The sequence below is a fragment of the Papio anubis genome, chromosome 20, assembly GCF_008728515.1.
Source record: "Papio anubis isolate 15944 chromosome 20, Panubis1.0, whole genome shotgun sequence".
NCBI lineage: Eukaryota > Metazoa > Chordata > Mammalia > Primates > Cercopithecidae > Papio > Papio anubis.
In genome coordinates, this window is record NC_044995.1 from 34,681,602 (window position 1) to 34,696,280 (window position 14,679).

Below are 14,679 nucleotides of genomic sequence, written 5' to 3' on the forward strand. Positions count from 1 at the left end.
TGCCCCCTCCACTACCTCTCAGCAAGCCGAACTCATTGCCTTAATTCGGGCCCTCGCTCTTGTAAAGGGACTACGCGTCAATATTTATACTGACCCCATATCCTGCACCACCATGCTGTTTTATGAGCTGAAAGGTTTCCTCACTACACAGGGGTCCTCTGTCATTAATGCCTCTTTAATAAAAACTCTTCTCAAGGCCGCTTTACTTCCAAAGGAAGCTGGAGTCATTCACTGCAAGGGCCATCGAAAGGCATCAGATCCCATCGCTCAGGACAGCGCTTATGCTGATAAGGTAGCTAAAAAAGCAGCTAACGTTCCAACTTCTATCACTCACGGCCAGTTTTTCTCCTCATCTGGTCACTTCCACCTACTCCCCCACTGAAACTTCCACCTGTCAATCTCTTCCCACACAAGGCAAATAGTTCTTGTACCAAGGAAAATATCTCCTTCCAGCCTCACAGGCCCATTCTATTATGTCGTCATTTCATAACCTCTTCCATGTAGGTTACAAGCCGCTAGCCCGCCTCTTAGAACCTCTCATTTCCTTTCCATTGTGGAAATCTATCCTCAAGGAAATCACTTCTCAGTGTTCCATCTGCTATTCTATCTACTCCTCCTCAGGGAGTGTTCAGGCCCCCTCCCTTCCCTACACCCCAAGCTCGGGGATTTGCCCCCGCCCAGGACTGGCAAATTGACTTTACACACATGCCCCGAGTCAGGAAACTAAAATACCTCTTGGTCTGGGTAGACATTTTCACTGGATGGGTAAAGGCCTTTCCCACAGGCTCTGAGAAGGCCACCGTGGTCATTTCTTCCCTCTGTCAGACATAATTCCTCGGTTTGGCCTTCCCACCTCTATACAATCCGATAACAGACTGGCCTTTACCAGTCAAATCACCCAAGCAGTTTCTCAGGTTCTTGGTATTCAGTGGCGCCTGGTTTTACCTCAAACTGCCACCGTTAAGTCTCTCTTTAAGTGGATAGAAGATCTTCAGTGACAAAATACCCTCCGATACTTTCACCCTGATGAAGTCCTATTCCTTACTTTTATACCCACTCTTATTCTTGTTCCTGTTCTTACACCACCCTCTACCTCTCCCCAGCTATCTCCACCACACTGTCAATCTCACTCTCTCGTAGCCGTTTCTAATCCTTCTTTAACAATTGCTGGCTTTGTATCTCTCTTTCCTCCAAATTCGACCAGGCCCTGACTTCCTCACTGCTTAAAAATAAAATAAAATTTAAAAAAAGGTGGGGGGGGGCACTCTGTATATTTTTAAATGAAGAGTGTCGTTTTTACCTTAATCAATCTGGTCTGGTATATGACAACATAAAAAAAACCAAGAATAGAGCCCAAAAACTCCCCAACCAAACAAACAATTACGCTGAACCCCCTTTGACACTCTGTAATTGGATGTCCGGGGTACTCCCAATTCTTAGTCCTTTAATACCTGTTTTTCTCCTCCTCTTATTCGGACCTTGTGTCTTCCTTTTAGTTTCTCAGTTGATACAAAACTGCATCCAGGCCATCACCAATCATTCTATACAACAAATGCTCCTTCTAACAACCCCCAATATCATCCCTTACCCCAAAATCTTCCTTCAACTTAATCTCTCCCACTCTAGGTTCCCACGCCGCCCCTAATCCCGCTCGAAGCAGCCCTGAGAAACATCACCCATTATCTCTCCATACCACCCCCAAAATTTTTCGCCACTCCAGCACTTCACTATTTTGTTTTGCTTTTCTTATTAATATAAGAAGACAGGAATGTCAGACCTCTGAGCCCAAGCTAAGTCATCATATCCCTTGTGACCTGCACGTGTACATCCAGATGGCCTGAAGCCACTGAAGATCCACAAAAGAAGTGAAAATAGCCTTAACTGATGACATTCCACCATTGTGATTTGTTTCTGCCCCGCCCTAACTGATCAAGGTACTTTGGAATCTCCCCCACCCTTAAGAAGGTTCTTTGTGCCGGGCGTGGTGGCTCAAGCCTGTAATCCCAGCACTTTGGGAGGCTGAGACGGGCGGATCACAAGGTCAGGAGATCGAGACCATCCTGGCGAACACGGTGAAACCCCGTCTCTACTAGCGACTGCAAAAAACTAGCCGGGCGAGGTGGCGGGCGCCTGTGGTGCCGGCTATTTGTAATTTTCCCAACCCTTGAGAATGTACTTTGTGAGATCCACCCCATGCCCACAAAACATTGCTCCTAACTCCACCACCTATCCCCAAACCTATAAGAACTAATGATAATCCATCACCCTTTGCTGACTCTCTTTTCGGACTCAGCCCGCCTGCACCCAGGTGAAATAAACAGCCATATTGCTCACACAAAGCCTGTTTGGTGGTCTCTTCACACGGACGTGTGAGACAATATATCATCATATCTATGATCTATATCTAGTGTAACTATTCTTATTTAATATATTTTCTTTATTATACTGGAACAGCTCGTGCCCTCGGTCTCCTGCCTCAGCACCTGGGTGACTTACCGCCCACAACACAAAGCCGGTTTGGTGGTCTCTTCACATGGACGCAAGTGAAAGAAAACAGGACACTAAAGCGAAGAGGGAGGCTCCTACCCCTCATGCTCAGTTGAATCTGGCTCTTTTTACACTAAATTTCTTTCTTTCTTCTTTTTTCTGAGATGGAGTCTTGCTCTGTCGCCCAGGCTGGGGTGCAGTGGCACCATCTCGGCTCACTGCAACCTCCGCCTCCCAGGTTCAAGAAATTGTCTGCCTCAGCCTCCTGAGTAGCTGGGATTATAAGCACCTGCCACCACGCCCGGCTAATGTTTTTGTATTTTTAGTAGAGCCAGGGTTTCACCATCTTGGCCAGACTGGTCTTGAACTCCTGACCTTGGGATCCGCCCACCCCGGCCTCCCAAAGTGCTGGGATTACAGGCGTGAGCCACCGCGCTTGGCCTTTTTACGCTAAATTTCTTAAGCCTGGCAAGAAATCAACCTTTTACAGCAGCAGAACAACATTTCCCTGGAAATAAATTTGATCCACAAAACGGAAAGCGGGTATGGTGGAAGGATGCGGAAACTGACAAATGGGAATTAGGCACTGTGGTAACATGGGGTAGGGGTTTAGCTTGTGTTTTCCCAGGAGAAGGACAATAACCCATGTGGGTTCCCTCCTGGCAACTGAAATTGCATTATAACTCCAAGGACGAAGTGAAGGGGGGCCAGCCCCTCCACACCTGTGGGTATTTCTCCAAGGATGAAATGAAGGGGGCCAGCCCCTCCACACCTGTGGGTATTTCTCCAAGGACGAAGTGAAGGGGGCCAGCCCCTCCACACCTGTGGGTATTTCTCCACGGACGAAGTGAAGGGGGCCAGCCCCTCCACACCTGTGGGCATTTCTCATCAGGTGGGACGAGCGACTCAGAAAAGAAATAAGACACGGAGACAAAGTATAGAGAAAGAACAGTGGGCCCAGGAGACCGGTACACTCAGCATACGGAGGACCCACGCTGGTGCCGGCCTCTGAGTTCCCTCAGTATTTATTGATCATTATTTTTACTATCTTAGTGAGGGGACTGTAGCAGGACAACAGATGGAGAGAAGGTCAGCAGGGAAACATGTGAGCAAAGCAATCTGTATCATGCAAAAGTTCAAGGAAAGGTACTGTGCCCGGATGTGCACGTAGGCTAGATTTATGTTTCTGTTTACCCAAACATCTCAGTGTAGCAAACAGTAACAGAGGAGTATTGCTGCCAGCAGATCTCATCTCTAACCACAGCGTGGTTTTCTCCTATGTCAGCATAGAACGAATGGGAATGGTGAGCTTTACACCAAGACATTCCATTCCCAGGGACAAGCAGGAGACAGAGCCTTCCTCTTCTCTCAACGGCAAAGACGCCTCCCTCTTTCACTCCTCCTCCTCAGCACAGACCCTTTACGGGTGTCGGGCTGGGGGAATGGTAAGCCCTTTCCTTTTCCATAAGGCCATATCTCAGGCTGTCTCAGTGGGAGGGGAAACCTTGGACAATACCCAAACTTTCTTGGGCAGAGGTCCCTGCGACCTTCCGCAGTGCATTGTGTCCCTGGGTACTCGAGACTGGAGAATGGCGATGACTTTTACCAAGCATACTGCCTGCAAGCATGTTGTCAACAAGGCACATCCTCCACAGCCCTAAATCCATTAAACTTTGATTCAATACAGCACATGTTTCTGTGAGCACAGGGTTGGGGCTAAAGTTACAGGTTAACAGCATCTCAAAGCAGAAACAATTTTTCTTAGTACAGATCAAAATGGAGTTTCTTACGTCTTCCTTTTCTACATAGACACAGTAACAATCTGATCATCTCTTTCTTTTCCCCATAATGAAGAGCTCTCAGAAACAAAAGGCAAAGAGCCCTCAGAAATTGAAGGGCAAGGTTTGCTGCCTGACACATAAATTGCATGACCTCGACATAACAACAAAATCTTGCCGTGTGGCCTACCATAAGGAATTCTGAAAACGACGGGTAATATAATTCTGGCTGCCTTTGGGGTGGTCAGTGCAGTGGTGAGTATACCAGCGGTGGGGGCAACTGAAAATTATACCTACTGGGCATATGTTCCTTTTCCCCCTTTAATTCGGTCCGTCTCCTGGATGGACTGCTCAGTGGAAGTTTACACTGATAATAGTGCATTCATGCCAGTCCCTAATGATGACAGGTTTCCAGCTCACTCAGAAGAAGGTCCTCTCACTGTGAATGCAGACGCTGGCTAGCCCCGGAACCTTGTCCCCTGTGGAAATCAAAGATAACTTCATATCACATCCTGATCATAGGAGACACCCTAAAATATCACAGATGCTCACCCTGACTTAGACCTTGAAGTAATTAGTGGAGTCCATGTGAATCAATGTGACTTAATATATTTATGAAAAGGTGTGGCCAGTCGCATGCTCATGCCTGTTATCCCAGCACTTTGGGAGGCCGAGGCTGGAGGATTGCTCGAGCCCAGGATTTGGAGGCCAGCCTGGGCAATATAGCAAAACCCCATCTCTACTAAAAATACAAAAAATTAGCCAGACGTGGTGGCGCGCAACTCTAGCGCCAGCTAACAGGAACGCTGAAATAGAAGGATCACTCCAGCCCTGGAGATCAAGGCTGCAGTGAGCCATAACCACACCACTGCACTCCAGCCTGGGTGCCTTGACAGAGTGAGACCCGGTCTCAAAAAATACACATACAAAAAAGTCAGATATTTAAATTTTTATTTTTATTTATTTATTTTGGAGACAGAATTTCGCTCTATCCCCCAGGTTGGAGTGCAGTGGAACGATCTCGTCTCACTGCAGCCTCTGCCTCCTGGGTTCAAGCAGTTCTCCTCCCTCAGGCTCCCAAGTAGCTGGGATTACAGGCATGCACCACCATGCCCGGCTAATTTTTGCTTTTTTTTTTTTTTTAATTTGAGATGTAGTTTTGCTCTGTTGCCCAGGTTGGATGGAGCGCAGTGGTATGACCTCGGCTCACTGCAACCTCTGCCTCCCAGGCTTAAGCAATTCTGCCTCAGCCTCCCGAGTAGCTGGGATTACAGGTGCCCGCCATCACGCCTGGCTAATTTTTGTATTTTTAATAGAGATGGGGTTTCACCATGTTGGCCACGATGGTCTCAAACTCCTGACCTCAGGTGATCCGCCCGCCTCAGCCTCCCAAAGCACTGGGATTACAGGCGTGAGCCACTGTGCCAGGCCTAATTTTTGCATTTTTAGTAGAGACGGGGTTTCGCCATGTTGGCCAGACTGGTCTCGAACCCCTGACCTTAGGTGATCCACCTGCCTTGACCTCCCAAAGTTTTGGGATTATAGGCGTGAGCCGCCGTGCCCGGCCTATTTTGTATTTTTAGACACTAGGCTCTGTCACCCAGGATGGAGTGCAGTGGTGCAGTCATTGCAGCCTCAACCTCCCAGGCTCAAGTGATCTCAACTAAGTAGCTGGGACTACAGGCTCATGACAACACCATGCCCAGCTAAGTTTTTAATTTTTCGTAGAGATGGGGTCTCACACTGTTGCCCAGGCTGGTCTCAAACTCCTGGTCTCAGGTGATCCTCCTGCCTCAGCCTCCCAAAGTGCTGAGATTGCAGGCATGAGTCACTGTCTGCTACATGTGTTTTTTTTTGTTTTTCTTTCTTTCTTTTTTTTTTTTTTTTGAGATGGAGTCTCACTCTGTCCCCTAGGCTGGAGTGCAATCAGCTCACTCTAACGTCCGCCTCCTAGCTTCAAGCGATTCTCCTGCCTCAGCCTCTCGAGTAGCTGGGATTACAGGTGCCCACCACCACGCCTGGCTAAATTTTGTATTTTTAGTAGAGACAGGGTTTCACCATGTTGGCCAGGCTGGTCTCAAACTCCTGACTTCAGATGATCCTCCTACCTCTGCCTCTCAAAGTGCTGGGATCGCAGGCATGAGCCACTGCATCCGTCTGTTACGTGTTTTCTTAATGCGTTCGTTTGCAGCTCTCTCCTGAGAAGGGCCACACAGAGAGCCCTGCCCCCTGCCCTTAGAGGCCCCTCAGGTCAAGGTTTAGGGAGATTAGTGAAGTCCTAAGCTGGCTTCCTGAAGATTTCTATTTCTGGGAGAGGAGCCAGTCTGCAGACCGGGGACCACACGCCGCGCTGTTCCCAGCACCCAGCCCAGGTTACCATGGCCTCCCTGTTTTCTGGCCGCATCCTGATCTGCAACAACAATGACCAGGACGAGCTGGACACGGAGGCCGAGGTCATCCGCAGGTTGGAGAACCGGCTGGTGCTGCTGTACTTTGGCGCCGGGGCTTGTCCTCAGTGCCAGGCCTTCGTGCCCATCCTCAAGGACTTCTTCGTGCGGCTCACAGATGAGTTCTATGTGCTGCGGGCAGCGCAGCTGGCCCTGGTGTACGTGTCCCAGGACTCCACGGAGGAACAGCAAGACCTGTTCCTCAAGGACATGCCAAAGAAGTGGCTTTTCCTGCCCTTTGAGGATGAACTGAGGAGGTAAGGAGGGGCAGGGAGGGCTTCCTGGAGGAGGGGGCATGTTCGCTGAAAGTGAAGCATCCATTCTTTTTTTTTTTTTTTGAGAAGGAGTCTGGCTCTGTCGCCCGGGCTGGAGTGCAGTGGCCAGATCTCAGCTCACTGCAAGCTCTGCCTTCCGGGTTTACGCCATTCTCCTGCCTCAGCCTCCCGAGTAGCTGGGAACACAGACGCCCGCCACCTCGCCCGGCTAGTTTTTTGTATTTTTTTAGTAGAGACGGGGTTTCACCGTGTTAGCCAGGATGGTCTCGATCTCCTGACCTCGTGATCCGCCCGTCTCGGCCTCCCAAAGTGCTGGGATTACAGGCTTGAGCCACCGCGCCCGGCCAAAGCATCCATTCTAACTAGAGTGAATAAGCAGCCCCTGTGTGCCAGTCCATCTACTGGGAACTAGGGGGTACAGCGAGGGGTGCCCACTTCCACATGCCAGCTTCCATGCCACCCCAGGGAGCTTAGAGCCCAGTGAGAGGAACAGATGCAAAAGAGACACTCAACTATGTAATAGCAAGGCCAAGCGTGGTGGCTTACCCCTGTAATCCCAGGACTTTGGCAGGCCGAGGCGGGCAGATTACCTGAGATCGGGAGTTCGAGACCAGCCTGATCAACATGGTGAAACCCTGTCTCTACTGAAAATACAAAAATTAGCCAGGCAAGGTGGTGGGCGCCTGTAATCCCAGCTGCTTGGGAGGCTGAGACAGGAGAATCGTTTGAACCTGGGAGGCAGATGCTGCAGGGAGGCGAGATCACGCCACTGCCCTCCAGCCTGGGCGACAGAGGGAGACTCTGTCTAAAAAAAACAAAAAACAAATACATAACAGCGAACTGCAGTAGTGCTCAGAGGACAAAGCTAGGCCACAAAGTGGAAATACAGTGAGGGAAACCTTGGTGAGGTTCCGGGGTCAGAGGATGCTTCCCCGAGGAAGTGACTTTAAAGAGAGACCCCTAGCTGGGCGTGGTGGCTCGTGCCTGTAGTCCCAGCCACTTGGGAGGCTGTGGTAAGAAGATAACTGGAGCCTGGAGTTTGAGGCTGCAGTGAGCTTTGATCGTACCACTGCACTCCAGCCAGGGCAATACAGCTAGACCCTGTCTCTTAAAAAAGTAAGGCCAGGCACGGTGGCTTACGCCTGTAAACCTAACACTTTGGGAGGCCAAGGTGAGCAGATCACCTGAGGTCAGGAGTTCGAGACCAGCCTGACCAATACGGCAAAACCCCATCTCTACTAAAAATACAAAAATTAGCCAGGCCTGGTGGCGCACACCTGTGGTCCCAGCTACTCGGGAGGCTGAGGCAGGAGAATCGCTTGAATCCAGGAGGCGGAAGTTGCAGTGATCCGAGATGGTGCCACTGCACTCCGGCCTGGGCAACAGAGTGAGACCGTATCTCAAAAATAAAAATAAAAAATGAAAAATGTAATAAATAAATAAAATACAGGGAGACTCCAAGGAGAAGAAAGATAGGAGGATGGAGAGTGAGGAAAGGGAGGGGTTCCAGGCAGAGGGCACAGCAGAAAGGCTTGGAGGCTGGCAGAGAAAGAATGACCAGTTCAGGGAGACTGTAATTCCGGAGAGGACTGAATTTACAATGTTATTGTTACCGCCCACGCATTTGTCATAATCTTCTTAAGGTGTGACAGGTCTGTGGTGCAGAGCCACCTTAACGAGTATAGACATGATCCTCAGGGTAGCAGGGAGCCATGGTGGACATGAGAACTGAGGGAGAGGTAGTTGGATTCAAGCTTTGTAAGGAGATGTCCAGCCAGGCATGGTGGCTGACATCTGCAATCCCAGCACTTTTGGAGGCTGGGGCAGGAGGATTGCTTGAGGCTGGGAGTTGAAGACTAGCCTGGGCAACACAGCAAGACACCACCACCCCCATCTCTAAAATTATAAAAAGAAAAATTATGAAAGGTGGCCTGGCACAGTGGCTTATGCCTGTAATCCCAGCACTTTGGGAGACCGAGGTGGGTGGAACACCTGAGGTCAGGAGTTCAAGACCAACCTGGCCAACATGGCGAAACCCCGTCTCTACTAAAGACACAAAAATTAGCCAGACGTGGTGGTGGGTATCTGTAGTCCCAGCTACTCAGGAGGCTGAAGCACGAGAATCGCTTGAACCCAGGAGGCAGAGGGTGCAGTGAGCCAAGATCGTGCCACTGCACCCCAGCCTGAGCAACAGAGCGAGACTGTCTCAAAAAAAAGAAAAAATTTAAAAAGATCCTCTTAAAAAAATTACAAAAGGAGCTGCCCAGTAAACAGTAGTATAGTCTGACTTTTTATTATGAAGAAATGTTCACACACGACAAAAAGTTGAAAGAAGTGTACAATGAAACCCACCACAATTATTAACATTTTGCCATATTCACTTTGTCCACACACATGTGTATAGTTTGTGCTAAACGATTTGAAAGTGACTTGCAGACTTCATGACATTTTCCCAATGTCATGCCTTTTGTTACTCAACAAGTTGGAAGTTTCTGGTCATCAGAGTTTGGACATCATCAGAGTTTGAACACTGAATCCTGCCCACTGCCCTTGGCAGCTAAGGAGATTCCTAGCAACACTTCCTTCCCTGAGGCAGAGACACCAGCTGCAGACAAATGCTGACCTTGTCTAAGACAGGGTCCTCTCAACAAAACATTCACCCAGACTAGTATGTTATCTGGGCATTTCCCATTCCACAGCCCCCATAGATGGGACGTCCAGTTAAGTGAAATTTCAGGCTGGATGCGGTGGCTCATGCCTATAATCCCAGTGCTTCGGGAGGCAGAGGTGGAAGGATCACTTGAGGCCAGGAGTTCAAAACCAGCCTGAACAACATAGCAAGACTATATCTTTACAAAAACTTAAAAAAAAATTAGTCAGGTGTGGTGGTACGAGCCTGTAGTCCCAGCTACTCAGGAGGCTGAGGCTACAGGATCACCTGAGCCCAGGATTTTGAAGTTAGCACGATCTATGATCCCACCATTGCACTCTAGCCTGGGTGACAGATGGAGGTGCTTTCTCTAAAAAAAAAGAAAAAGAAAAAAAATGAGATAAACAATAAATAATCTTTCTTTTAGTATAAGTATGTCCCATGCATTTGGATATACTTATACTAAAAGATTATTCATTGTTTATTCGAAATTCAAATTTCACTAGCGTGTGTATTTATATGTATAATAGAGAGAGATGGGGTCTCGTTATGTTCCCCAAGCTGGTCTCAAACCCTTGGGCTCAAGCAGTCCTCCCACCTCGGCCTCCCAAAGTGCTGGGATTACAGGGGTGAGCCACTGTACCCAGCCTCAACTTTTTATTTTTATTTTTTTAAGAGAGGGAGTGTCCTATATTTTTAATTGCTAAACCTGGCAATCTACTCATGGGATTTTGTAAGTATCATGGGTTCTCTTTGTGGCAGTCTGGAAAAGGGCCACGGAAGGATGCAGCAGGCTGAAATTAAGAACCGTTAGCTATGGCCAGGAGCAGTGGCTTATGCCTGTAATGCCAGCATTTTGGGAGACCAAGGCAGGCGGATCACTTGAAGTGAGGAGTTCGAGACCAGCCCGGCCAACATGGTGAAACCTCATCTCTACTAAAAACACAAAAATTAACTGATTGCGGTGGCACACTCCTGTACTCCCAGTTACTCAGGAGGCTGAAGCAGGAGAATCACTTGAACCCAGGAGGCAGAGGTTGCAGTGAGCCAAGATCATGCTACTGCATTCCAGCCTCAGCAACACAGCAAGACTCTGTCTTAAACAAACAAAAAAAGCCGGGCACAGTGGCTCATGCCTGTAATCTCAGGGAGGCCGCTTTGTGTTGGCACTCACCTGTATTCCCAGCTACTTGGGAGCCTGAGGCAGGAGAGTTGCTTCAACCCAGGAGGCAGAGGTTGCAGTGAGATCACGCCATTGCACTCCAGCCTGGGCAACAAGACCGAAACTCCATCTCAAAAAATAAAAATTAAAAAATAGGCTGCGTGTGTGGTGGCTCATGCCTGTAATTTCAGCACTTTAGGAGGCCAAGGCAGGTGGATCACCTGAGGTCAAGAGTTCAAGACCAGGTTGGCCAACATGGTGAAACCCCATCTCTACTAAAAATACAAAAATTAGCCTGGTGTGTTAGCAGACGCCTGTAATCCCAGATACTTGGGAAGGTGAGGCAGAAGAATCACTTGGACTGGGAGGCAGAGGTTGCAGTGAGCCGAGATTACGCCATTGCACTCCAGCCTGGGCGACAGAGCGAGACTCTGTCTCAAAAAAATAAATAAATAGGCTGGGCGCGGTGGCTCAAGCCTGTAATCCCAGCACTTTGGGAGGCCGAGACGGGTGGATTACAAGGTCAGGAGATCGAGACCATCCTGGCTAACACGGTGAAACTCCGTCTTTACTAAAAAATACAAAAAACTAGCTGGGCTTGGTGGCGGGCGCCTGCAGTCCCAGCTACTCGGGAGGCTGAGGCAGGAGAATGGCGTAAACCCAGACGGCGGAGCTTGCAGTGAGCTGAGATCCAGCCACTGCACTCCAGCCCGGGCGACAGAGCGAGACTCCGTCTCAATAAATAAATAAATAAATAAATAAATAAATAAATAAAATTTTGAAAAAATGAAAAATACATATAATTAATTATAAAAGAAAAATAAAGGACTGTGGGTTGAGCCTGGTGCCTGTAGTCCCAGCTACTTGGGAGGCTGAGACGGAAGGATCTCTTGAGCCCAGGAGTTCAAGGCCAGAAAAAAAAAAACAAAAACACAGAACTCTGGGCGTTGGGCCCAGTTTGGCAGCTGCCTCTACTCCAGGATGAGAGGGTGGAGGGTGCAGGATTTGGGCCTAGATGAGGGGTTTGGTCCAGGGTCTCCTAGGGGTGTGGAGAGCTTCCCATTGACTTCCCTTAAGACTTAGAACAAAGCTGAGGCTGGGCACAGTGACTCATGCCTGTAGTCCCAGCACTTTGGGAGGCTGAGGCAGGAGGACTGCACGAGCTCAGGAGTTTGGGACCAGCTCAGGCAACATAGTGAGACCCTGTCTCTACAAAACAATTTAAAAACTAGCCAGGTATGGTGTTACGAGCCTGTAGTCCAGCTACTTGGAAGGCTGAGGCCACAGGATTGCTTCAGCCTGGGAGGTTGAGGCTGCAGTGAGCTGTGATTGTACCAGTGCTCTCCAGCCTGGGTGACAGAACAAGACGCTGTCTCAAAGAAAAAGAAAAAAAGAACAAAACTGATACTCCTTACTATGACCCTACATGGCCTGTGTGATCAGGTTTGTACCCCAATGACCATCCCACCCTCAGAGCCTTTGCATGTACTGTGCCTACTGCCTGGGTCACCTTTCCCCCAGTTCTCCAGCCCCCTTCATCCCATAGATGTCAGCTCAGAGATTGCAGCTCGTCTCTCCTTGGAGACATGCCCTCTAACCAGCAACCCCTTCCCCTGCTTCATATCTCTCTATGATGTTTTTTGGTTTTGTTTTTGTTTTTGACAGTCTCGCTCTGCTGCCCAGGCTGGAGTGCAGTGGCACAATCTCGGCTCGCTGCAACCTTGGCCTCTCAGGTTCAAGCAATTTTTTCTGCCTCAGCCTCCTGGTAGCTGGGATTACAGGCACTCGCCATCATCCAGCCGATTTTTTTTTGGAGGCAGTCTGGCTCTGTCCCAGGCTGCAGATTGCAGTGGCGGATCTCAGGTCGTGCAAGCTCCGCCCTCCCAGGTTCACGCCATTCTCCTGCCTCAGCCTCCCGAGTAGCTGGGACTACAGATGCCACCTCCTGCAGCCGGCTAGTTTTTGCATTTTTTTGAGAGACGGGGTTTCACCCGTGTTAGCCAGGATGGTCTCGATCTCCTGACCTGTGATCGTAGTCTCCAGCCTCCCAAGGTGCTGGGATTACAGGCGTGAGCCACACGCGCAGCCGGCCATTTGTATTTTTAGCAGAGATGAGGTTTTACCATGTTGGCCAGGCTGGTCTCTAACTCATGACCTCTGGTGACCCACCCATCTCAGCCTCCCAAAGTGCTGAGATTACAGGCATGAGCCACCACGCCGGTCAAGCAGGAGAAATTTTTAAAACCATACATGATGTTGGATGCTGAAAGGCACTTGGGAGAAAAACACTGCCTTGGGATGTTATTTATTCTATTTTTGAGACAGGATCTGGCTCTGTCACCCAGGCTGGAGTGCAGTGATGCAATCATAGCTCACTGCAGCCTCGAAATCCTAGGCTCAAGCGATCCTTCTGTAGCAGGATGAGCCACAGACAAAACTCCTCAGACACCGGATTAAAGAAAGAAGAGGTTTTTCATTCCGCCGGGAGCCTCCGCAGACTCGCGTCTTAAGAGCCAAGCTCCCTGAAGAAGAAATACGTGGCCTTTTTAAAGGCTTACAACTTTAAGGGATCCATGTAAAAGGGTCATGATAAATCAAGCAAGTGTGGAAAACATGACGGGGGGCTACATGCATCAGCTAACAAAAAGTTTTACAGTGCTTTCTCATACAATGCCTGGAATTTACAGATAACACTAGTAGTTTTGGTCGGGGTTAATATTATTATTATTATTATTATTATTTTAACCACCAGGGCCAGGTGGTGGTGCCAAGGTCGTCTAGCTATTTATCTTACTTCTGTTTCTTTCCAACTTTTTGCTTTCTCCCCCTTCTCCTGTCTTATAAACTAAGGAACAGGGGAGACGGGGAAAAGCTGGGAAGGACAACAGGAGAAGTAGTGGTCTCATTCTATACTTCTACCTCGGCCTCCTGAGTACCTGGGACTACAGGAGCGCACCACCACGCCCTGCTTTATTTACTTACTTACTTACTTACTTATTTATTTATTGGTAGAGACAGGGTCTTACTATGTTGTCCTTGTGTCTTGCAATGTGAGGTCTCCATACTACAGGGTCTTAGCCTGCAAATGTCTGAGGAGAGCGCTCCAAGCGCATGGCACAGCCAGCGCAAATGCCCCGAGGTTGGAGCGTGCCTGGGGTGCTGGAGACATAGCGCGGGGACCAAAGTGTCTGGCCCTGTTCCGATCCTGGTGTGCAGGTACCTACCCAGTGCCTGGCAAGAGACAGCGCACACAGAAGGCGCTGCCTAAGTACTGGGAGGAGGGATGCGGGGCTCTCTGGGTCAGCATCAGGGATGTGTATCCGTCCAGACTGACCTGCCCGCTCCGCAGGGACCTCGGGCGCCAGTTCTCCGTGGAGCGCCTGCCGGCGGTTGTGGTGCTCAAGCCGGACGGGGACGTGCTCACTCGCGACGGCGCCGACGAGATCCAGCGCCTGGGCACCGCCTGCTTCGCCAACTGGCAGGAGGCAGCCGAGGTGCTGGATCGCAACTTCCAGCTACCAGAGGACCTGGAGGACCAGGAGCCACGGAGCCTTACCGAGTGCCTGCGCCGCCGCAAGTACCGCGTGGAAAAGGCGGCGCGAGGCGGTCGCGACCCCGGGGGAGGGTGTGGGGAGGAGGGTGGGGCTGGGGGGCTGTTCTGACCCCCTAGGGTGGAGGAGAGGTGTGGGGTTTGGTGATGAACCTCCACCCCCACCCCACCCCCGCACGCCTGTAATCCCAGCACTTGGGGAGGCCAAGGCGGGAGGATCGCTTGAGCCCAGGAGTTCGAGATCAGCCTGGGCAACAGAGTGAGACCCTGACTTTACGAAAATTAAAAATTAACCCAGTGTGGTGGCGCGCACCTGTGGCTTAGCTACCC

General features: G+C 49.8%; 1 protein-coding gene across 1 annotated transcript; it reads left to right on the forward strand.

Moving 5' to 3' along the window:
• The first annotated feature begins 6,320 nt into the window (after positions 1–6,320).
• NXNL1 (nucleoredoxin like 1) lies at positions 6,321–14,679 on the forward strand. The gene is made up of 2 exons (XM_003915139.4): positions 6,321–6,969; positions 14,149–14,679. Exons 1-2 carry the CDS (start codon positions 6,644–6,646, stop codon positions 14,459–14,461), a joined length of 639 nt encoding a protein of 212 aa, XP_003915188.2. The 5' UTR covers positions 6,321–6,643; the 3' UTR covers positions 14,462–14,679.